The sequence below is a fragment of the Balaenoptera physalus genome (genome assembly GCF_965194825.1).
Source record: "Balaenoptera physalus genome assembly, chromosome: 15".
NCBI lineage: Eukaryota > Metazoa > Chordata > Mammalia > Artiodactyla > Balaenopteridae > Balaenoptera > Balaenoptera physalus.
Window position 1 is genome coordinate 10,002,401 of NC_138894.1, and position 26,191 is coordinate 10,028,591.

A 26,191-nucleotide genomic window follows, 5' to 3' on the forward strand; every position below is an offset into this window, starting at 1 on the left:
AGTACAATAATAGAAAACACACATCAGATTCCTACTGGCACATTTGGAATATCTGAATCTTAAAAGCCAATACAGTAGTTTAGTATGTTAACTTGTTAATCAACAGACTTGGCAAAGATCCTTCATATTGGTCAAGGTACAGCCAGACCACAAGGTGGCAATATTAACTGAATTTCAACCAGTCTCATGATTAATCATATTTATGAGAAAAATCTGATTTGAAAGCTTTATACAATGAGATGTTGTTTATTATAATTTGCCTTATACAATTAGATGCTGCTTATTCCAGTGTTTCTGAACTGTTTATTAACAGGTAGGAGAGAAAGAGATCTAGTGCCTTTTTAATTAATTACCAAAATTATAAATGATTTTTTAGAATGAGTTGGCCAAACCATACTACTAAAATAATTTTTTAAAAGTAGCTTCATAATTATTACTCAGTATAATATATTATTTGAGGAGCTGATTGTTTTCCTTTAGAAATAAGATCCTACTTTAGTCAGTCCATCATGATAGAACTTTATCATGATAGGTTCTAACAGTGGTTCTATATTGTATGCCCAGTATATACATGGATGTATATTTATGAGTAGTGTTTATTGGCATAGGTTTCATATTTTACTTCTGAGCAACTTCAGGCAAGTTATTAGAACAGTGAGCAAAAGTGAATCATAGAACAGTCCATGATCGAGGAAATTAAGGCTGGGGTTATGAATGAGAGGCAGGAACCGGATAGGAAACACGCCAAACCAGGAGAATTATCAGAAGCTGACGCTTAAGATATGCAAGCAGGCAGAAGCTCTGTAGCCGTAGTACAACCCAGAAGAGCAGTCAGGAACAAGGGAATACACAGATAACAAAAGGTCAGGTCAAGGCAGAAGCTCAGAAACCAGACCAGCAAGTAGTCAGTAAGAAGCTATATGGAGGCAATGAGGATTTTGTTTGAACAAAAGCAAATATAAGAACATATTCATTGAGGTCTTGAAGATAAGAGTGGAAACTTTACTAGATGAGTGAGTGTGACTCAGGAGCCAGGGCAGATCCTGGTCCCATTCCCTTTTGTTAATTACAGGATGACCAATTTTCTAAACTGAGAGTAGAGATAGGAGTCCTTGAGATTATGGTACCGTTGGTCATCGTTGCAAGTAAATTCCCAGTGACCTGGCAAATAATGTTTAATTTGCATCACATGTTTAACATTTTACTCTCCTAAAGTAATACCTAAGATTTGCTTTTTAGGAATCTGAGAACCGGCAAATGATGGACCAACTCCGAAAAGCCAATGAAGATGCTGAAAACTGGGAAAATAAGGCCCGTCAAGCAGAGGCAGATAACAATACCCTCAAATTAGAACTTATCACTGCTGAGGCAGAGGGTAACAGATTAAAAGAAAAAGTAGATGCCCTCAATAGAGAGGTCGAGCAGGTAAGTTTGGTAAAATATGCTTGTAGTACATCCTGTATCATATTTAAAAGAGTTTTGTTTGGCTTTCCGTAAATTAAGTGTATAAACGAACACTTAAGTTATTTAAATATACTGTGAATTGTAGTCTGTTAACTGTTCTTCGCTCTGGTTCTCTGATCTCTTACCTACTCTACAACTAGAATAATCTTTAGCATTTTTAAAAATTAGAAACTATTTCAAGCATAAGAAAACGGTGCCCTCCCCAAAAGTAATATAAAAGACCCACATATGCCCATCTCCAAAGTTGAAGGATGCTAACATTTTGCCATATTTATAAAGAATATATTTATTATTTAAATAAAGTCTCTCTTTATTTAAAGAAACAGAACATTGCAGATACAACTCCTCATCCTTTCTTCTCCTCCCTCCCTAATGGTTGGTATGTAGAACTTTCATGTCAGTTGTATAACTCTTTTTCATATGTTTGTACTTTTTCTACATATCTATCACCCACAAATGATGTATAATGTTTTGTGTGCTTTAAGTTTTTTTAAGTGATAATATACTGTAGGTATCTATTTGCAATTTGCCTTTTTTGCTCAATATTATAATTTTGAAATGTATCTATTTTAATACATATAGTGTACATCTAAACAGTTGCTTCTATAGTCATTGAATAAAATACTTTATTTTTAAAATTCATTCCCATACTAAAGGACATTTAACTGTCTTCACTTTTTCTATAATAAAAGGCTGCAACAAACAGCATTTGGTAAAAGTTACTGAGGTAAATAGGCCTTTACTGTGAAGTTTTGTGTTTATCTGTCTATGAGTTAGGCTATGATTACTGTTTACTGTAGCCGTGCATGTCAGAGAGGCTAAAATTCCTTCTGGTGTCCTTCTTTGTCTCCTCTATTGTCTTTGGGTTCACTTGGAGACTTCTTAAATAGAGTCTGAACCTTGTAGTTCTTTCAACTGTGACCTCCTATTTTTATACAGGAGCCCTGTTGATGTGGTAGTGAAGTGTAGGTGGAGGAGACATGTTCTGTTATCCTACGATTAGGTCTTAGTCTTTTAGTGGGCCTGTGCCCCTGGGATGTGACCTTCACAAGTGTTTCTCAGTTTTTTTCTCCCTTAGATGAGGTAGAAAGGCTTGAGAGAATCTGCGTTAGGTACTACCATCCCTCCACATTGGTTAGGCTCTGTTACAACCATGTTGGTTGTGCTGTCACAAAATTATCTCCTTTGGGAGCAGACCTTTGTCAAGAAGGACAGAATTCTGTGGGATTATTCAAAATGGTTACTTTTCCCCTCACCCTGCTAGAAGCATGAGGGGATTTTTCTCGGATGTTAATCCTGAAAACCCAGTGGGCTCCAGGGGTTCTAATAACTTGCCTGAAGTTGCTCGGAACTAATAAAAATGTGGGGTTCTCCTCAGGCTGGGAGCCCAGGAGGATGTATCTCTCAAGCTAGTTCATGCTCAGTCTCTAGCAGGTGGTCAATTACCCTTTAAGTGTTGCTACCAGTTGCTAGCTCCAACGGCAGTTTCTCCTCCTGGTAAGCTGCAATTCTCTGTATTTACCTTTCTCTATATTTTGGGTGCAGTGATTCGTTTTATGTCTTCAATTCTCTGATAGATCAAAGAAGAGTTGTTTATTGTCATATTTTCTGCTTTTTTCGTACTGTGAGCATGGGCGTGATCTCTAAGCTCTTTGCATGTTGGAACAGAAACTGGAAGGCTGCTTGTTTATATGATTAGAGACTGGCTGGATTATTTAGTGAAATCTCTTTCTCCCCTTTCCCCTTGAAGTGTGAAGCCTCTGATGTTTCTCCTCAGAGGTGCAGCCTTGAATGCGTCCACAGTTACCCTGCAATGACAGTGGTTTTGGCAGGGCCTTTTTTGACTCTCTTCCTTTACTCCACTCAGCTGTTAAGCCCAACTAATTTCTGGCTATTTGCTTTATTGTTTTCAACAGTGCCCTCAAGCACAAATTGCTTCATAGACTGATTCAGTTAAATTTGAGTTGTTTTACAGGGATAGCTTTTGAGGTCAATGTTTGAGTTTTTTCTGAACCCGAGAACATTCTTCTTAGCAGTCTCTTCCCCGAACTTTCGCTGGTAAACTAGCTGACCTATGGTTGAGCTTGTGTCTCTTAAGAGTTTACCATTCTTTTTTAAATTTCTTTTCAACATAGCCTTGAAGTATTTTCGCCATACCTTCCATTGTTCTTGAGAGTGCCTTAGACTTGAATTTTCCTATAGTCAGTTGTAAATGAAGTAAAGTTCCTCTGGAAGAATTTAGGAGCTTCCTGCTTTAAGGCCTCTCTCTCTCCCTGGGCAAAATCTCTGAGCCCTGGCTCTAAAGCTGGTATGGGGACAGTGGTGCAGTTCTCTTTGAGTGACATGTCCGCTTTAGGATCTGGGCACTTGGAGGGGATGGTGGGTATATGGCTGTAGCCTCTGGCCTTCTCAGCATGCCTCTCCAGGTATGGAACCTCTTCCTTATGAATAACCTGTGTCAAGGAGAGTCAGAGCCACAGTGTTCTCAGTATGCCACAAACAAGATAGAACCTCCATCCCATGTGGAGAGGCTGGGCAGAAGAAGGGAGCCCCCATCTCCCAGACATTGTTGCCAGAAATTTGGCCTCTGAAATAAGTAGCTTTTGGAGTGACATGAGAAATGCTGATAGCCTGCCTCTCCTGGGAATACACTATAGTTCTTGACTGAGTACTGAGGGGAGAGGGAGCATTGTTTTTAGCTGCACCCACCTGGAGTGGAATTTCCATCATGCTGAGCTGGGTAGGGGGAGAGAGGGTCATACTTCAGATGCCACGGACTTTTCCTGTTCCCTCCCAGTTTTAGTTGGTTTTCTTAAAAGTGTTTCTTCATTTAATGTATGTTCTTAAGACCATTTCCAGAGACTATTTAAAGACCATTTAAGGTTGCATTTTTATAGTTTTCACTACTTTCACTGGTTCTATGGAGCTGCTCACATTGCCGTGCCAGAAATGGAACCTTATTCTACACAGTTGATATGTTTTCATTTTATTTTATGTCAAAATAATTTTCTGATTACCCTTATGTTATTTTGCGGTATTGTTTAATTTTCAGTATTTGGAGATTTAAAAAAAATACCTTTCTAGTTACTGATTTTTCAGTCTTTTACATTTATTGAGACTGTATGGCTAGCATATGGTCATCTTTCTGGGTTTTCCACGTACACTTGAAAATAATGTGTGTTATTTTGTTGTTGGGTAAAATGTTCTATAAATGTCTATTGGGTCAAGTTCATCAATAGTGTTTTTCAATTCCTATCATTACTGAGTTTCTGTTTATTTGTTCTACCAATTATTGAGAGAAGAGTGTTGAAATCTCCAAATATATTTGTGCATTTGTATATTTTTTCTTTCAGTTCTGTCATGTCACTTCATGTATTTGAATCTGTGTTACATTACTTCTTAATGAATTCATCTCTTTATCCATTGTAATGCTTCTCATTCTGTAGTATACTTTGTAAGGTATTAATATAGCCACTTCAGACTTCTTTTAATTATTGTTTGTATGGTATATCTTTTTCCATGCTTTTGTTTTTAATCTTTCTATGTCTTTATGTTTAAAATAGTATTCCTTTAGACAGCATATGGTTGGATCTTGCTTTTTTATCCTGTCTTACATCTGTCTTTTAGTTGTCTTTGGACCATTTATATTTAATGGAATTATTAATATAGTTGTGTGTAAATCTACCATGTTATTGTTTTCTATTTGTCCCATTTATTTTTTTGTTTCCTTTTTACTCTTTTTCTGCCTTCTTTTGAGTATTTTTTTTTAGTATTCCATTCTATCTCTATTATGGCCTTATAGGCTGTACATCATTATTTTTTTCTGCTGATAATTCTGGAGTATAGGCCATGTATCTTTTAATTGTCACAGTCTACCTTCAAATAATAGATTACTTCTTAGTACCCCTTTATTTCCCCCTTCCATTCTTTATCCTGCTGTTCCTCCATTTTTCTTCTACATATATTGTAAACCCCATAGTACATTATTATTTTAACTTTAAATAGTTATCTTTAAAGAAATTCAAATATAAGGTGAATGAAAGACTTTCTCATGCTCTTCATTCCTTTGGGGAGATCCAAGTTTTCATCTACTATAATATTCTTTTTGCTAGAAGAATTTCCTTTAAACATTTCTTCTAAATAAAGTAACAAATAGAAAAAAATTTAACAAAAAGTAAGTAAAATAAAATAAAGTGGTAAGAGCTAAGTTATTTTCAACTGAGGGGAAAAAAAAAGTTTCTTCTAGTATGTTGGCATTGAATTCTCTCACGTATTGTTTGTTTTAAAAAGTATTTATTTCACCCTCATTTCTGAAGAACCTCCTTTTTTTACACGTCTTTTATGTGTTTGTTTTCTTTACACACTTCCTACCCCACTGCTGATTGGTTTGGAAGTTATATGTTCTCAATCTATTCTTTTAGTAGTTAAAATTGTAATATGCATACTTAACAAAGTCTGTTGTTAGTATCTCCAACCCTCTTCCTAAACAATAATGTATGGTATTGAGAAAATTTGAATACTGAGCACAAAACTACTGCTTACTAGATCTTGTGCCCTCTCTCTTATTTTCTCTTTCACACACACACACACACACCCACACACACACACACCCACACACCAATCTTTTATGATACTGTTGTGTACTATTTTAGTTCCACCTTGTTTTTATATTCTTAAAAATAAGTCATTAATATTGTTCTTATTCTTTCAGGCAATCCTTATTTGTATCTACCCATATGTTTACAGAATTCTTCATTCATTGTTGCTTCTTTTTTTGTCATGAATACATAAAAAATCATCTGCTTTAATCACTGTAAATAACTCTTGCTCAAAGACCTCATAAATAATTGGTATGCTTGTTTCAATATCAGTGTTGTTTGTTTTTGTCATTGTAATATGACAATATTGCTATCCTTGATCCTAAAACCTTGTGATCAAATCCAGGAGGGTTGACTTTAGGTGATATTAAGGGCAATAGTGATCAGGGCCAAGAGTTTGGTATAAAGCATGCTCAACCCAATTCTAAAAATCCAGTTCTCTGCAGAACTTTGGCAAAATATACTTAGCAGAATATATGTTACTGAAATTTGGGATTTCCTAAGGATACATTTTTCTCTTTTTCTAAAAGGAAAACATTTTTGAAGACATTTAATATGTGTTCACGTCTGAGTAAATGCATTTATATATGAAAACTTGTTCAAATGTAAGGAAAAGAGATCTACTCCAGCTAGTTCAAGAAAGCAGGAGTTATTGTAAAAACGCAAGTGGAACATGTGGGAGAAAGGATTTCATGGGAACTATTACGTTCTAAATCTGCCAGGAATGGAGACTAGAGGATCGTTTTGTGATAAAGAGTAGCTCTCAAGACCTCCACAACCCAGCCAGAAAATGTTGTGTTTCACTATGAATGGTCAGGGAGGTGCATCTGCTTCTACAAAAGGACTCTGAGTTATCATAGGCATGGAACAAACATTATGTTAAAGTTTAGAATTGGGTAGGGTAAAGTCAGACTCCAAAATTGGGTGAAGCCAGACCAAAGTTTTCAGTTTCTTACAGAAGACATTTTTTTTTTTCTCTATCCAGAGACTAGGTCAAGATAAACTTTTGGTTGTCTCTCTGTGAGGCTGGGTGGATTTTTTTTTCCTGGAGCCTCCTTTCAAGGGTCCCAGATTATGTGGAGATCTCAATTCCAACTCTCCATTAGTCCTAAATTCTTGTCTCCTAGTCTTACTTGAGTGTGTTAAGCCATTCGCCATTACTGGGTCTTCCAATCCCCAACTCTTAGCTTCAGACCTGCTCATTTGCTCCGTGCTCTGGTTTTGTTTTCTCTGTGTTTTGGCATGTGAGAATTTCTCTTTCTTACCTGCAAGTTCAACTATGAACTGCAAAAATAATTTTTTATTCTGTTTTATCCAGAAGATTTTCCTCTTAGCTTAATCAACTATTTTACTAGAACCTGAAACGTCCAAAACATTCTTCTCAAAACACAAAACCGATCACATAACCTACTCTGTAAGATCTGTCAATTGTAATAAAGACCTAAATTTTACATGGCTTACTAGGCTCTATTTTGTAAATTGTATACCTTTTCAACTACACCTCCTATCACTCTTCCCTGTAGTCTCTGAGCTGTAGCCATACTAGCCTTCTTTCTGCTCTTGCTTTGCACTTAGCATCCTCTGATTTGAAAAGCCACCTTCCCCCAACACACTGTATATCTACTCACTTTTCAGATCTCAGTTCAAGTGTCATTTACTTAGAGAAGTCTTTCCTGATTTCCCCGATCCCATCAGTCTAGGTCACTTTCCTGTGTTCTACACTTTTTTCTCTAGAAATATTTGCTTAATATATATTTACATATTCATCTGTATGATTATTTTATTAATGCATGATTCCCCCATAGTCTGTAAACTTCATGAGAGCAGAGACCATTTTGCTTACCATTGGATATGCATCTAGGCACATTGACTGGAACATAGAATATACTCAATAAGTATGGAATGGATGGGTGGGTGGGTGGATGGATGGATAGAAGGTTGTTTGAAGAATGAGTGAGAAATTGAGTGAGTGAGGAAGGAAGGGAGGCAGAAAGGTAGGAGTGAATTGTGGCCAAATAACTTATTCCAGGAACAATTTTTTGTGCATTGTACTTGTAAAAACGCTTGTAAAAGCAAAAACATTTCTTTATTTGTCTTTCAGTTCTGTTAGTCTCACATAATAGCAAATACTTCTCTGTAGGTGGCAGTACACTTACATAAGACATTTTTCTGAAAGTAAAGGGGGGTGTGTGGAATTATCTTGAACATTTGAAAGCATTTCTATAACTTGACTCTCATATTACAGTTTTAAAGACATGCTCTTATTTTCCATAATGTGGATGTGTTCTTGATTTATACTTGCCCGGAGTCTTTTTCCCTCAGAGGTATTAGTAAGTGCTAGAGAGTTATCAGCTCTCATTTTATGATATTATGATCCATATCAGCATGCCATTCAAGAATTAGAAAATGGGTATTGTGAATGAAATGGTAGATAATGTTTTGTCTTTAACAATAATAATATTTATACCGTAGAATAATTGAAACTGTGGCAAATATAGACAGAACTACAGGCCAAACATGTATATCTCAACTAACTTTGGGGATGAGACTTTTAAATTGTTTTCTAAATACATTAAAAAGAATGACCAGGGACGTCCCTGGTGGCATAGTGGTTAAGAATCTGACTGCCAATGCAGGGGACACAGGTTCAATCCCTGGTCCTGGAAGATCCCACATGCCGCGGAGCAACTAAGCCCATGCGCCACAACTACGGAGCCGGCGTGCTGAAACTACTGAAGCCCATGTGCCTAGAGCCCATGCTCCGCAACAAGAGAAGCCACTGCAGTGAGAAACCCGCGCGCTGCAATGAAGAATAGCCCCCTCTCGCCGCAACTAGAGAAAGCCCACGCACAGCAACAAAGGCCCGATGCAGCCAAAAATAAATAAATAAATAAATAAATTTATTTAAAAAAAAAAAAAAGAACGACCAGTTGACCACTTTACTCCTGGATTTTATATATAGAAATTTGAAGCCCAAATTTATCTTTCCCGGAATGTTTTGTGCATACTATTGCCACCTGTATCATCTAAAGTTCCTTATAATCTAAAAGTACTATCATTAAAATATTTGCCCCACTTTGTTTTCCATGCTGTAGGTTTTTTTCAAGTTAAAATATACATATATATAATAATTTTGTCCTTGCAGCACTTAAATGCAGAACGGTCTTACAAGTCCCAGATTGCTACTTTACATAAATCTGTTGTAAAGATGGAAGAGGAGCTTCAGAAGGTTCAGTTTGAAAAAGTGTCTGCCCTTGCAGATTTGTCTTCCACAAGGGAACTTTGCATTAAACTTGACTCAAGCAAAGAACTTCTTAATCGACAGCTGGTTGCTAAAGATCAAGAAATAGAAATGGTATGTATTACGTTTTTAAATGGTTCTTTTAATATTACTATTACTATAAAATTACCACCATTTTCAAAAAATGAACTATTTTTTAATAAAATATTACATCAAGCCATGTCTTTCAACTTTAGATTTTATTTTTAAAGTCCAAGAAATTAATTTATGCTGTGTTCCAAACAATTCAAGACCATAACAGAAGCTCTTCGTTTGAGTGTGTAATTTGCATTTACTTTTAGCCAAAAGAATTATAAAACACATTGACATATCAATCAGCAAAGAACCATGAGTCTGAGGTTTATCTAGCAAAATAATAACTTTAATGATATTCTTTTAAGCAAAATTTACTATTTGGCTGAGTTCTTTTAAACTGTAATTCACTTGATTGTATCTACCATGTGCCTGACATTGTGCTTGCCACTGTGAATATAATGTTCAAAAGATACAGTCCCCTGCCCTCAGGGGCTTCCTGGTATTGACATACAAATTATTTGGGGTGAATATTAGACTAGTAAGAAATACTCAAGTTTTCAGAGAGGGAGTTCCTTTTTGACTTATGGGTGTCAGAGAGGAGTTCACAAGGGCACACTACTGAACTCAGAAGTGATGAGGCATCCCATTCAGAGGGAACAACCGCTTAGGCAATGGTCTGAAGTTATAAGTAAACTCTTGAGTGAGTAGTAAGTCATTTTCAATGGCCAGGTGGCTGAGATGCATCTGGAAAAATAGATGGAGCCTGAATCCTGAAGGGATATGTATCCCAGTTGCATAGTATAATTGAAATATCAACACATTTTGGTTATATGTTGATACACATACACCAACACACCATAACCAAAAGGATTAGTAACCTTCTTTAAGCTTTAAAATTACTACCCTTAGCAGAACTAAATATAAAATTGATAATGATTTATATTTATTTTTTAATCTTTTAAGGATGTTTACTACAGGTTTTGTTGCTTACTTACTAGTCTTTAAGTATTTTTTCTCTTATTGTGTTAAAATACATATAACCTTTACCATCTTAACCATTTTAAAGTTCAGTGGTTTTCACATTGTTTTGCAGCCATCACCACCGTCCATGTCCATACTCCTTTCATCTTATAAATCTGAAACTCTATACCTATTAAATGATAACTCCCCATTCTCTCCTCCCTGCAGCCCCTGGCAACCACCATTATATTTTCTGTCTTGATGATTTTGACTACCCTAAGTACCTCACATAAGTGGAATCATACGTATTTGTCTTTGGGAGGCTGACTTATTTCACTTAGCATAATGTCCTTAAGGTTCATCTATGTTCTAGCATATTGCAGAATTTCTTTCCTTTTTTTTTTTAATAGATCTTTATTGGAGTACAATTGCTTCACAATACTGTGTTAGTTTCTGTTGCACAGCAAAGCAAATCACCCATATGCATACACGTGTCCCCATATACCCTCCCTCTTGAGCCTCCTTCCCATCCTCCCTATCCCAACCCTCTAGGTCATCGCAAAGCACCGAGCCGATCTCCCTATGCTATGCTGCTGCTTCTCACCAGCCAACTGCTTTACATTCAGTAGAGTATATATGTCGATGCTACTCTCACTTCGCCCCAGCTTTGCCCTCCCACCCCATGTCCTGAAGTCCATTCTCTATGTCTGCCTCTTTTTTCCTGCGCTGCAACTCGGTTCATCAGTACCATTTTATTATTTTTTTTTAGATTCCATATAGATGCGTTAACGTACGGTATTTGTTTTTCTCTTTCTGACTTACTTCACTCTGTATGACAGACTCTAGGTCCATCCACCTCACTACAAATAACTCATTTTCATTTCTTTTTATGGCTGAGTAATATTCCATTGTATATATGTGTCACATCTTCTTTATCCATTCATCTGTCGATGGACATTTAGGTTGCTTCCATGTCCTGGCTATTGTAAATAGTGCTGCAATGAACATTGTGGTGCATGTCTCTTTTTTTTTTTTTTTTTTTTTTAATTTTTTTTTTTTTTAATGCTATTCTTGTCTGCTTACATTCTTTTTATGTATGTATGTATGTATGTATGTATGTATGTATGGCTGTGTTGTGTCTTCGTTTCTGTGCGAGGGCTTTCTCTAGTTGTGGCAAGCGGGGGCCACTCCTCATCGCGGTGCGCGGGCCTCTCACCGTCGCGGCCTCTCCCGTTGCGGAGCACAGGCTCCAGACGCGCAGGCTCAGTAATTGTGGCTCACGGGCCGAGTTGCTCCGCGGCACGTGGGATCCTCCCAGACCAGGGCTCGAACCCGCGTCCCCTGCATTGGCAGGCAGACTCTCAACCACTGCGCCACCAGGGAAGCCCGCATGTCTCTTTTTGAATTATGGTTTTCTCAGGGTATGTGCCCAGTAGTGGGATTGCTGGGTCGTATGGTAGTTCTATTTTTAGTTTCTTAAGGAACCTCCATATTGTTCTCCATAGTGGTTGTATCAGTTTGCATTTCCACCAACAGTGCAGGAGGGTTCCCTTTTCACCACAACCTTTCCAGCATGTATTGTTTCTAGATATTTTGATAATGGTCATTCTGACCCGTGTGAGGAGATACCGCATTGTAGTTTTGATTTGCATTTCCCTAATAATTAGTGATGTTGAGCATCTTTTCATGTGCCTCTTGGCCATCTGTATGTTTCCCTTGGTGAAATGTCTATTTAGGTCTTCCACCCATTTTTTAACTGGATTATTTGTTTTTTTGATATTGAGCTCCATGAGCTATTTGTATATTTTGGAGATTAATCCTTTGTCAGTTGTTTCATTTGCAAATATTTTCTCCTATTCTGAGGGTTGTCTTTTTGTCTTGTTTACGGTTTCCTTTGCTGTGCAAAAGCTTTTAAGTTTAATTAAGTCCCATTTGTTTATTTTTATGTTTATTTCTGTTACTCTAGGAGGTGGGGTAAAAAAGATCTTGCTGTGGTTTATGTCAAAGAGTGTTTTTCCTATGTTTTCCTCTAAGAGTTTTATAGTGTCTGGTCTTACATTTAAATCTTTAATCCATTTGGAGTTTAGTTTTGTGTATGGTGTTAGGTAGTGTTCTAATTTCATTCTTTTACATGTAACTCTCCAGTTTTCCCAGCACCACTTATTGAAGAGGCTGTCTTTTCTCCATTGTATGTTCTTGCCTCCTTTGTCGTAAATTAGGTGACCATATGTGCATGGGTTTATCTCTGGGCATTCTATCCTGTTCCATTGATCTATATTTCTGTTTTTGTGCCAGTACCATACTGTCTTGATTACTGTAGCTTTGTGGTATAGTTTGAAGTTGGGGAGCCTGATTCTTCCAACTCCGTTTTTCTTTCTCAAGATTGCTTTGGCTATTCAGGGTCTTTTGTGTTTCCATATGAATTGTAAAATTTTTTGTTCTAATTCTGTGAAGAATGCCATTGGTAGTTTGATAGGGATTGCATTGAATCTGTAGATTGCTTTGGGTAGTGTAGTCATTTTCACAATATTGATTCTTCCAATCCAAGAACATGGTAGATTTCTCCATCTGTTTATGTTATCTTTGATTTCCTTCATCAGTGTTTTACAGTTTTCTGAGTACAAGTCTCTCGCCTCCTTAGGCAGGTTTATTCCTAGGTATTTTATTCTTTTTGTTGCAATGGTAAATGGGAGTGTTTCCTTCATTTCTCTTTCTGATTTTTCATTGTTGGTGTATAGGAATGCCAGAGATTTCTGTGCCTTAATTTTGTATCCTGCAACCTTACCAAATACATTGATTACTTCTAGTAGTTTTCTGGTGGCATCTTTAGGATTTTCTATGTATAGTATCATGTTATCGGCAAACAGTGACAGTTTTACTTCTTCTTTTCCAATTTGTATTCCTTTTATTTCTTTTTCCTCTCTGATTGCTGTAGCTAGGACTTCCAAAACTATGTTGAATAAGAGTGGTGAGAGTGGACATCCTTGTCTTTTTCCTGATCTTAGTGGAAATGCTTTCAGTTTTTCACCATTGAATATGATTCTTGCTGTGTGTTTGTCATATATGGCCTTTATTATGTTGAGGTATGTTCCCTCTATGCCCATTTTCTGGAGAGTTTTTATCATAAATGGGTGTTGAATTTTGTCAAAAGCTTTTTCTGCATCTATTGAGATGATCATATGGTTTTTATTCCTTAATTTGTTATTGTGGTATATCACATTGATTGATTTGCATATATTGAAGAATCCTTGCATCCCTGGGATAAATCCCACTTGATCATGGTATATGATCCTTTTAATGTGCTGTTGGATTTTGTTTGCTAGTATTTTGTTCAAGATTTTTGCATCTATGTTCATCAGTGATATTGGTCTATAATTTTCTTTTTTTTGTGATATCTTTCTCTGGTTTTGGTATCAGGGTGATGGTGGCTTCATAGAATGAATTTGGGAGTGTTTCTCCCTCTGCAATTTTTTGGAAGAGTTTGAGAAGGATGGGTGTTAGTTAGCTCTTCTCTAAATGTTTGATAGAATTTGCCTGTGAAGCCATCTGGTCCTGGACTTTTATTTGTTGGAAGATTTTTAATTACCGTTTCAATTTCATTACTTGTGATAGGTCTGTTTTTGTTTTCTAATTCTTCCTGGTTCAGTCTTGGAAAATTGTACCTTTCCAAGAGTTTGTCCATTTCTTCATGGTTGTCCATTTTATTGGCATATAGTTGTTTGTAGTAGTCTCTTATAATCCTTTGTACTTCTGCAGTGTCAGTTGTGATTTCTCCTCTTTCATTTCTAATTTTATCTATTTGCATCCTCACCCTTTTTTTCTTGATGAGTCTGGCTAAGGGTTTATCAATTTTGTTTATCTTCTCAAAGAACCAGCTTTTAGTTTTATTGATCTTTGCTATTGTTTTCTGCATTTCTATTTCATTTATTTCTGCTCTGATCTTTATGATTTCTTTCCTTCTACTGACTTTGGGTTATCTTTGTTCTTTTTTCTCTAGTTGTTTCAAGTGTAAGGTTAGATTGTTTATTTGAGATTTTTCTTGTTTCTTGAGGTGAGATTGAATTGCTATAAACTTCCCTTTTAGAACTGCTTTTGCTGCGTCGCATAGGTTTTGGGTCGTCATGTTTTCATTCTCATTTGTTTCTAGGTATTTTTTTATTTCTTCTTCAATTTCTTCAGTGATCTCTTGGTTATTTAGTAGTGCACTGTTTAGCCTCATGTATTTGTGTTTTTTTACAGATTTTTTCCTGTAATTGATTTCCAATCTCATAGCATTGTGGTCAGAAAAAGATGCTTGATACAATTTCAATTTTCTTTAATTTTCCGAGGCTTGATTTGTGACCCAAGATGTGTTCTATCCTGGAGAATGTTCCATGTGCACTTGAGAAGAAAGTGTATTCTGTCACTTTGGGGTGGAATGTTCTATAAATATCAGTTAGATCTATCTGGTCTATTGTGTTATTTAAAGCTTGTGTTTCCTTATTTATTTTCATTTTGGGTGATCTGTCCATGGGTGTAAGTGGGGTGTTAACGTCCCCTACTATTACTGTGTTACTGTCGATTTCTCCTTTCATGGTTGTTTGCATTTGCCTTATGTATTGAGGTGCTCCTCTGCTGGGTGCATAAACATTTATAATTGTTATATCTTCTTCTTGGATTGATCCTTTGATCATTATGTAGTGCCCCTCCTTATCTCTTATAACAGTCCTTATTTTAAAGTCTACTTTATCTGATATGAGTATTGCTACTCCAGCTTTCTGTTGAGTTCCATTTGCATGGAATATCTTTTTCCATCTGTTCACTTTCAGTCTGTATGTGTCCCTAGGTCTGCAGTGGGTCTCTTGTAGACAGTATATATACGGGTCTTGTTTTTGTATCCATTCAGCCAGTCTGTGTCTTTTAGTTGGGGCATTTAATCCATTTACATTCAAGGTTATCATCGATATGTATGTTCCTGTTACCATTTTCTTAATTGTTTTGGGTTTGTTTTTGTGGGGTTTTTTCTTCTCTTGTGTTTCCCGCCTAGAGAAGTTTCTTTAGCATTCGTTTTAAAGCTGGTTTGGTGGTGCTGAGTTCTCTTAGCTTTTGCTTGTCTGAAAAGCTTTTGACTTCTCCATCAAATCTGAATGAGATCCTTGCTGGGTAGAGTAATCTTGGTTGTAGGTTTTTCTCTATCATCACTTTAACTATATCCTGCCACTCCCTTCTGGCCTGCAGAATTTCCGCTGAAAAATCAGCTGATAACCTTATGGGAATTCCTTTGCACGTTATTTTTTGTTTTTCCCTTGCTGCTTTTAGTATTTTTTCTTTGAATTTAATTTTTGTTAGTTTGATTAATATGTGTCTTGGTGTGTTTTTCCTAGGGTTTATCCTGTAGGGGACTCTCTGTGCTTCCTGGACTTTGGTGACTATTTCCTTTCCCATGTTAGGGAAGTTTTCGACTATAATCTCTTCAAATATTTTCTCAGACCCTTTCTTTTTGTCTTCTTCTTCTGGGACCCCTATAATTCAAATGTTGGTGTGTTTAGTGTTGTCACAGATGTCTCTGAGACTGTCCTCAATTCTTTTCATTCTTTTTTCTTTATTCTGCTCCTCTGCAGTGATTTCCACCATTTTGTCATCCAGCTCACTTATTCGTTCTTCTGCCTCAGTTATTCTGTTATTGATTCCTTCTAGTGTATTTTTCATTTCAGTTATTGTGTTGTTCATCTCTGTTTGTTTGTTCTTTAGTTCTTCTAGATCTTTGTTAAACATTTCTTGTATTTTCTCAATCCGTGCCTCCATTCTACTTCTGAGATTCTGGATCATCTTTACTATCATTACTGTGAATTCTTTTTCAGGTAGATTGCCTATTTCCTCTTCATTTATTTGGTCTTGTAGGTTTTTACCTTGCTGCTTCATCTGTGACATATTTTTTTGCTGTCTCATTTTTTTTTTTTAATGAGTGGGATTGTGTTCCTGTCTTACTGGTTATTTGGCCTGAGGCTTCCAACACTGGGGTTTGTAGGCTGGGTCTTGGTGATGAGATGAGGAACTCTGTGAGACCTCACTCTGATGAATATTCCCTGGGGTCTGAGGTTCTCTGTTAGTCCATTGGTTCAGACTTGGAGCTCCCACCACAGGAGCTTCAGCCTTACCCTGGGCTCGTGAACAAGATCCCTCAAGCCACATGGGGCGGCAAAAAAAAAAAAAAAGAGAGAGAGAACAATAACAAAGTAAAAAATAAAATTAGACTAGGAAACTAACAGATATGTTAGAAAGAATATAAAAATAAAAATATAGATGAATCAACAACCAGAAGGTACATCAGTACCCCAAAAGTAAAAAAGAGGAGGGAAAAGAAAAAAAAAGGGGGGGGGGGAAGACCTTGGCTGTGGAGGGCAGGGCCCAAGCAAGGGTGAGGTTTGGGCAGTGGGCGGGGCCTATGCTTAGGACCCACACGGCTGGAAAAGACCCTGGGGGATGTGGGGGGGTGGGGCTTAGGCTCTAGGAACAGAAGGGGCCCAGGCGTGCCCCGCACCCCTGGTCTTAGAAGGCAGGGAACCTCACCTGGGAGCCCAGCAGGCTTCCTGGGCTTGAGTGGGTAGGGCAAACGCCCTCCTCTCCTCTCCTGCTCATCCGGTCTGGGAGGGCCCCTCCCACCTGCCTCTCCTGATCTCCCCGGCCTCCCTCCTATGCCCCCAGGACCAATGAGGGGTGGGTGGCCTTGGAGGTCAGGGGACCAGCCTGGGAGCTCAGCAGGCTCCCCGGGCCCGAGTGGGCAGAGCAATCGTCCTCCGCTCCTCTCCCGCTCCTCCTGGATGGCCCATCCCACCTGCATCTCCTGATCTCTCCGGCCTCCCTGCTATGCCCTCAAGGATGCATGTGGCCTGGATCGGGCTTTGGATAGGGGGAACTGGCTTGGGAGCTCAGCAGGCTCCCTGGCCCTAGTGGGCCAGGCGATGGCCCTCCACTCCTCTCCCTCTCTTCTGGGAGAGTCCCTCCCACCTGCCTCTCCTGATCTCCCCGGCCTTAGGGGGCGCAGATCCTGTCTGGCCTCCACTTCTCCTCCCCGCTCAGTCCCCCTACATCCTACTGGTTCACTTTGGGTTTCCTCCCATCTCCTTGGGTGTCAGAGTCCCCCACCAGCGGCCAGCAGGCGCCCTAGTTGTGGGGAGAAGCTAACTCCACGTCTTCCCACACCTCCATCTTGACTCCACCCTCTCTTTCCTTTTTAAGGCTGAACAATATTCCATTGTGTGAATATACCACAGTTTGCTTATTTATTTGTCAGTTTGTGGACACTTGGGTTGCTTCCATGTTTTAGCTATTGTGAATAATGCTGCTATAAACATGGGTGTATAAATCTCTCTTCAAGATGCTGCTTTCATTTTCTTTGGGTCTCTACCCAGAAGTTGGATTTCTGGATCATATGGTAATCATATGGTAATTCTATTTTTAATTTTTTGAGGAACCTCCATACTGTTTTCCAAAGCAGCTGTACCATTTTACATTCCCACTAACAGCGCACAAGTGTTCCAGTTTCTCTACATCCTTGCCAACACTTGTTTTTCAGCCTTTCTTTCTCTCTTTCTCTTTCTTTCTCTCTTTCTTTCTTTCTTTCTTTCTTTCTTTCTTTCTTTCTTTCTTTCTTTCTTTCTTTCTTTCTTTCTTTCTCTCTCTCTCTCTCTCTCTCTCTACCACCCTCCCTCCTTCCCTCCCTCCCCCACCTCTCTCTCTCTTTTGCTAATAACTATCCTGATGGGTGTGAAGTCATCAGGCTAATTCTCATAGTATTTTTAAATACTCCTGACATAAATTTTTTTGCCTTAGAATTTAGTTATTTATGTATATATGTTTATCCCCATAATAAGCTGTATTTCAAGTGTAAGAACTGTCTTATTTATCTTTGTATTTCTTCAGCTGTACTATGCATATAAGGGACAGACAAATAATTTTTCTAAGCTAAACTTTTGATTTTGAGATAATTGTAGATTCACATGCAATTATAAGAAACTATACAAAGAAATGTTGTGTCTCCTTTACCTGGCCTCCCCCAATGGTAACATCTTGCAAAACCATAGTATAATATCTCAACCAGGCTTTTGACATTGTTTCAGGCAAAATATGGAACATTTCTATCACAGGACCCATCATGTTGCCCTTTTTTAGCACTATATCTACTCCTCTCCTATCCACAACCTCTCCTTAATCCCTGGAAACAAACAGCTAATCTCTTCTCCACTTGTAAATTTTGTCACTTCAAGAATGTTATATAGATAGAATCATACGATATGTAACCTTTTGGGATTGGATTTTTTCACTCAGCATAATTCTCTGAAGAGTCATCCAGGTTGTTGCATATATTAGTGGTTCATTCCTGTAACACAGTTTGTTTAATCATTCATCCTTTGAAGGACATCTGTTATTTCCAGTTTGGAGAGAGATAGCTAGAGGGAGAGAAAGAGAGAGAGAGAGAGAGAAATGAAAGACCCAAATAAAAGGAAAGACATCCCACATCCATGGATCAGAAGACTTAACACTGTTAAAATGGCAGTACTACCCCAAATTGGTCTACAGATTCAATACAATGCCTATTAGAATCCCAGCTGGCTTCCTCATTGAAACTGACAAGATGACATAAAATTAATATGGAAGTGCAAGTGACCCAGAATAGCCAAAACAATCTTGAAAAAGAACAAAATCAGAGCACTTCCCAATTTCAAAACTGTCTATAGTAATCAAGACAGTGTGGTACTAGCATAAGGAAAGATATATAGGTCAGTGGAACAGAATTGAGAGTCCAGAAATAAACTCTTACATTTGTAGTGAAATGATGTCTGAAAAATTGGTAGCAATACAATTTAATGGGGGAAGAATAGTCTTTTCAACAAATGCTACTGGGACAACTGAACATCTACATGGAAAAGAATGAAGTTGGATTCCTATCACATACCATATACAAAAATTAACTTCAAATGTTTTATAGGCCTATATGTAAGAGTTAAAATTATAAAACTCTTAAGAAGAGAACATACAAATAAATCTTTGTGACCTTGGGTTAGGTAATGCTTTTTTAGAGTCACATCACAAGTACAGCAGAAGAAACAATAGATTAGAAGGACTTCATCAAAATAAAAAACTTTTGTGCTGCAAATGATATCAACAAAGTAAAAAGACAATGCACAGAATGGGGAAAACATTTGCAAATCATATATCTGATAAGAGATTTGTATCCAGAGTATATAAAGGACTCTTACAACTTAGCAATAACCCAACTCAAAAAATGGGGAAAGGATCTCAATAGACATTTCTCTATAGACACTACATAAATGGGCAAAAAGCACATGAAAAGATGCTCAACATCATTAACAATCAGAGAAATGCAAAACAAAACTATACCATTTCATAACCACTAGGATGGCTATAATTTAAAAAAGACAATAGCAAATGTTGGCAAAGATGTAGAAAACTTGGAACCTTCATACATTGCTGGTGGGAATGTAAAATAGGCCTCTTTGGAAAACATCTTGGCAGTTCCTCAAAATGTGAAAAAATAGGATTACCATAAAGTCCAGAAATCCCACTGCTATTTATCAAAGGAGAATGAAAACATAGGTCCATGTAAAAACTTATATACAAATGTTCTTAGCAGCATTATTTATAATAGCCAAAAAGTGTAAATAACTCAAATATTCCTACATCTATGCAAGGGAATATTATTTGGCAATAGAAGTAATGAAGTACTGATACCTGCTAAAACATGGATGACTCTTGAAAACATTACACTAAGTGAAGGAAGACAATCCCATAAGACCACACACACATTGTATGATTCCATTTATATGAAATGTTCAAAATAAAGCAGATCATAGAGACAGAAAATAGATTAGGGATTGTCTAGGGCTAGTGCTGGGGTAGGGGTGGGGGAATGACTGCTGATGTGTGCTGGGTTTCATTTTGGGATGATGAAAAAGTTCTCACAATAGATTGTGAGATTGTGGTATGATCATACAACTCTGTTAATATACTAAAAACAATTGACTTGTACAATTTAAATGGGCAAGTTGAATGGTATGTGAATTATATTCCAATAAAGCTGTTACCAAAAAAGTGATGCTCCATTTTAGATTCCTGCCAGCAAGGTATATGAGATTGCCATTGCCCGTTTTAATGTTAATCAACACAAAAACTAAGAAATTTGCCAGTTTGATAAACTACAGCATTGGTTCACCTGAAAGAGATTTTGCTCCCCAGGAAACACTTAGCAATGTCTATAGACATTTTTGACTGTCACAACCAGGGTGGGGGGATGCCATGGGTCCCTGGTAAGTAGAGGCCAGGGATGCTGCTAGACATCCTGTAATGCATAGGGCAGCTCCCTACGCCAAGTAAGTGTCCAACCCAAAAGATCAGTAGTGTCAAAGTTAAGAAATCCTGGACTAGAAATACCGTCTTGATTTAATTTCTATTTCTTTGATTATTAGTAAGGGTAAGTCATTCTATATGTTTACTAATTAGCTGTATTTTGTACATTTTCTGTTCACATCATTAGTTCATATTTCTCATCAGTTTGTTCATCTTCCTTATATTAATAAGATATTAACTATTTACTGAGTTTATTCTCATCTGGTTTTTTTCCTCGTAAATTTTGTTTGTTTATAATGAGTATAAATAGGTTTGTTTTTTCTACAGTCAGACATCATTTTTTAATTGTATCTAGTCTAAAAAGTTCTTCCCCTACCTGCCCGCCCCTTTCCTAATAATTTCATTTTTATTTAACTTTTTTTCCTTAGGGTTTTATCTTTGTACATTTAACTTTTTAAATGCATATATAAATTATTATAATGTGTATTATGAGATAAGGAATAATTTTTTTCTAAATAGTGATGTCTGGTTTTCCTCCTTTTGAAGAAACATTTGGCTTACAGAACGTATTTTAGGCTCAAGATAACCTTCAAAAAGTGAAGTTTTCCAGAGGATCATGCAAGAGAGGGAATGTGCAATTACTCCTTATCTTTCTTAACTATGGAGCGCGATGACATTCCGTCAGGAAGTTAGGTGTTTATAATTCACCCAACTCAGGACAAAGCAGTAGTTACAGATACTACTATGTCAGTCTTGCAGAAATAAATTAAGAAATATCAAAGCTGCAAATGGAAATTGTTTGAAGTTTGAGATTAATAACTCTTTACTTAAATTAATGAACTTTCTGATATTATCAGAGAGTTGGGGAAAGTGATACTCAGTGTGTGTGCATGTATGTATCCGGTAAGAAGGAGGACACAATTTCTAATCAAGAAATTAAAAGTGGTTGTCAGTTTATAACATAATACAGACATTTTATGAGTCTCTGATAATACATCAGTTAAGTGAACGAATAGGAATAAGTATAGGTATCTTCCTATTATTGTACAGATGGAGAATGAGTTGGATTCTGCTCGTTCTGAAATAGAACTCCTCAGGAGTCAGATGACAAATGAGAGAATCTCCATGCAGAATCTAGAAGCTTTGCTGGTGGCCAATCGAGACAAAGAATATCAGTCTCAGATAGCACTTCAAGAAAAAGAATCTGAAATTCAGCTTCTTAAAGAACACCTTTGTTTGGCAGAAAACAAAATGTGAGTTGGTTAGCAATATGATAACAAAGTCATATTTCTAAATTTTTGGTACTTTATAGATTAATAGAATTTTTTTTTTTTTTTTTTTTTATTTATTTATTTATTTATGGCTGTGTTGGGTCTTCGTTTCTGTGCTTTCTCTAGTTGCGGCAAGCGGGGGTCACTCTTCATCGCGGTGCGCGGGCCTCTCACCATCGCGGCCTCTCTTGTTGCGGAGCACAGGCTCCAGACGCGCAGGCTCAGTAGCTGTGGCTCACGGGCCCAGTTGCTCCGCGGCATGTGGGATCTTCCCAGACCAGGGCTCGAACCCGTGTCCCCTGCATTGGCAGGCAGATTCTCAACCACTGTGCCACCAGGGAAGCCCAGATTAATAGAATTTTAAAGCTGGCATTTAGACAATTTAGTGCCATAATTTGCTATTAATTAAACTGAGGACCCCAAGTATTGTGATTTGTCTAAGATTTAGTACTTATTTTTATTATATATTTATCTAAATTTATCTAAATTTAACTTTAACCATCTTTGTTGATTGTTTGGGTATAAATGAACACCTATTGATTTAACATATTGCCTTTAGGAAATAACCAGATTAGAAGAAATTAAGCACTTCTGAAACCAGAAGAATTTTTCTATTTATGGACCCACCTGGTAGTGCTACCGAGTCTTTCCATTTGCCACATGATATTTCCCTATGTACCTATGTACCTCTAAGTGTATACTGGTTATCTGGAAGAACTACTGCATTTACAGAATGCTGAAGACTTCCCCCAGAGCATTGATTTTGACTTTTTTTAATTTCAAGAATCCCTAATACCATTAGCACCTTATTTACAAGACTGGAGGATTAGGTGGAAATGCCTGCCTGCATAGTGAATATTTTATTATTAAACATAGTGAATATTTTATTATTAAAATATTAAACTAATATTTTATTATTAGAATATTTTATTATTAAACTTAATATTTTATTATTAAACTCACCTCTCACAAAACTTCATGGGGACCCTTAGCTTCTGTTCTTATCTGTCCCACCTATAACACTTTTTCATCCAGCCTCAACTCTGCCCTCCCATCCGAGCAGGGGACATGGGGAAGGACAGGAATCACGGTCTCAGAAATCAGCCACTTGTAGGAGCCCCCGACTGAGCAAAGGCTGCAAAGCCAGGGCCCATTTCCTTCAGAAACTGATTTTAGGTTGTGGCAGCTGTGATTGAGTCATTCTTTTCAATCACTGCAGCTGGGCTTTTGGGGTACCTTCAACCAGTTCTGCAGGATCATTTCCTCAAGCCGTAGGTGGAAATTGCCTCAGTGAAGTGTGCCGACACTCCCACCTTAAGGGGTACATTCTGTTTTAGACTGGCTGGTGAGTAGTATCAAGTAAGCTTGATAAAGTTGAGTGTTCTTAGTCTCTAAAGTTTAGACTCCAGCAGTCTGTAATGCAGTCCTGAAAGCCAGCAGAGAGGACAGAATGTTCTGTGCAAGCAGCATTCACCTGTGTCATCTGCCTCATGGTAGTGTGCCTTATCACAGGGTTTTTGAGGCAGTGTTTAGCCCTAAGGAAGATCCTGTTAAATTGAAGAGATTTTGTTTTTAACAGTAGACATATCAAATTTCATTACAAGTATACTTGTCAATTGGTCATTTGGTCAATTAAATGTACATATATACACACACATTCATCATGGTGCTAGTGAATTCCAGTATTATATGCACTGGAATACACACCTAATACCTTAAAGTACACTTGTAAAAATGATCTGCAGTAAATAAGTAATATAATTAGATAATAGATAATATTACCCCTCTAAACATAGGGAAACTGAGACAGAAAAGGTTTAACTAATTGAATGGGGCTGGGACAGCTTAGGCTTTTAGTAGGCTACTTTGCACATTTACTGCATCTAAAGCTGGCATATTTTAGATGCACTAATACATCTATGAAAATGACAGTTTTGCTTGGATCCAGCTGAGAAACCATTGCCAACATGGTTTCTTGTACTCTAGGAGTCCTAGCCGTATTTTACCTGTGATTAACTGTCACTCACATTCTTTTACACAGGGCCATCCAGAGTAGAGACGTGGCCCAGTTCAGGAACGTCATAACGCAGTTGGAAGCTGATTTAGACATTACCAAGAGACAACTAGGGACAGAGCGCTTTGAAAGGTAAGTGTGTCTCTATGCCACGTTCAGCCTGGAAAGCACAGTTCCTTGGATAACCACAGATTTTGGTTATTTCATGATGCTTAGATTTTAAAGCATGATTTGAACTATAGTTCTACGACAGTGTTAATAATGTCGCTGGATATAAAGTTTAGTAAAAGTCTCACTGTTTTGCTTTAGGGAAAGAGCTGTGCAAGAACTTCGCCGCCAGAATTACTCAAGTAATGCTTATCATTTGAGTTCCACAATAAAGCCAAATGCAAAATGTCACTCACCAGAACGTGCTCACCGTCGATCTCCTGACCGAGGCCTGGATCGATCATTAGAAGAGTAAGTGGTTTAAGGATCCATTCTTCGGGAACCATATAGCAATAAAAACTGAATATCTGAGGGGGTAAGAAAACTCCCTAACAGTCTACCATTAATAGTGCTATTTAAACATCATTACATAATTAGATATGTAGACATAAAAATATTTTGATAATTAGTTTTATATAAATATGTTAAAGAAAGGTCTATTTTATCTAATGTCTACATAAATTATATTTTTAAAATCTGATTTTCTTTTTATTTCTACAACATACAGTTTTTTCATATACTTTCATTAACAAAATATTGGCTAATTATTACAGCACCATAAAGTACATATACTTCAGGAAAATAATAGGCTAATTTTTCAGAGGAAAATATTTTAGATATATTCCTGTATGCCACAAATTTCGTAAAAACATTTTTATTTAGAAATAATTTCCAACTTACAAGAAGTTAACAAAAATAAAATAATACAAAGAACATCTGTGCAACCTTTTACCCATACTCACTATTATTAAAATTTTACCACATTTGCTTTTTCTGTATTTATGAGACAACACGTGCTGTCTCATGCACTCACACTCTTGCACTTGTTCCTCCCTCTCTCTCTCTCTCGCCCTCTCCCCACCGTCCCCAACAGACATTTTTTTTTTTTTTTACAATAACTAATACCTCCAGTTTGAACCATCCTCACAGGTTTCTCCCTTGCCTCCTTCCGTTCTGTATTTGTACATCCTTTCTTCTCCAGTGAGAGCCCTGGTTTAACATCAGCACATTTGCTCAACAACAGCAACACAGCAACACAGGTATTCATTTGCTCAACCCCAGAATGCATCTAAAATACTTTCAAAATGTCTTCATCTATGTTACTACAGTAAACAGGCTGTTTACTGTTACTACAGTAAAAAAAGTTCAGAATCTGTTTGCAATTCTTCCTTTCTATCCCCATACATTACCTTTCCCAAGTCTTGAAGGCATATAGTCAAATACTGTGTTCATAACTTACTTGAAGTAATTCTTTTTTTCCCCCTTTCACTGTGTTTATGGTATACATTTGAAATACATTAGATTCATTTGTTTCAATTTGCTTTCATTTTTCATTTTTGTTGATTATGTTGAGATATCCTAAGAAGAAGAGATGTCTTTCCATTTGTTTAAATTTGCTTTGTGTCTTTCAGGAATGGCTTGTAGTTTTTTTCTTTATATAGGTTTTGAACATTTCTTGTTAAGTTCATTCCTAAAGATTTTATTATTTTTTGTTGCTATTGTAAACGGGGTTTCCTCCATTCATTGTATCTTCAAAAGATGCTATTTTTGCATGTTAATTTTCTATCACATTACCTTGCTAAACTCTTTTACTGTTTCAGTAAGTTTTGTCATTGATTCTTTAGGGGTTTCCAGATATACTATCATGTCATCTGCAAAAAGAGATAATTTTATTTCTTCTTTTCCTGTATGTATCTCTTGAATTGTATTCTCTAGTTGATTGTATTTGCCAGTATCATCAGAATAATGATAAATAGCTGTGGCAAAAGTGGACATTCTTGTTTTAATTCTGACCTGTGGTGAGAATGCCAATGGGGTTTGCCCATTAAGTAAGATACTGGCTTTAGGATTGAGGTTTATATGTTTTATGATATTAAGGAAATACTACTCATTACTATTCAAGACTTTTTATTAGGAAAGGATGTTTTTGTCAAGGGCCTTTTTATCATCTATGAAGATATGGTTTTTCTCTTTAGAACTATTAATATGTGAATTATATTAATAGATTTTCAAG

The 26,191-nt window shown here is 37.1% G+C and overlaps 1 protein-coding gene across 19 annotated transcripts in view; it reads left to right on the forward strand.

The window, feature by feature from the left end:
* TSGA10 (testis specific 10) overlaps positions 1–26,191 on the forward strand; it is a 115,774-nt gene that overhangs the window by 75,021 nt on the left and 14,562 nt on the right. For all 19 annotated transcript variants that reach the window (XM_082427292.1, XM_082427290.1, XM_082427289.1 and 16 more), the window contains 5 exons: positions 1,240–1,425; positions 9,208–9,417; positions 21,736–21,938; positions 23,998–24,102; positions 24,280–24,429. In XM_082427292.1, coding sequence (XP_082283418.1) covers positions 1,240–1,425; positions 9,208–9,417; positions 21,736–21,938; positions 23,998–24,102; positions 24,280–24,429 — 854 coding nt within the window. The remainder of the gene's footprint in view (positions 1–1,239; positions 1,426–9,207; positions 9,418–21,735; positions 21,939–23,997; positions 24,103–24,279; positions 24,430–26,191) is intronic.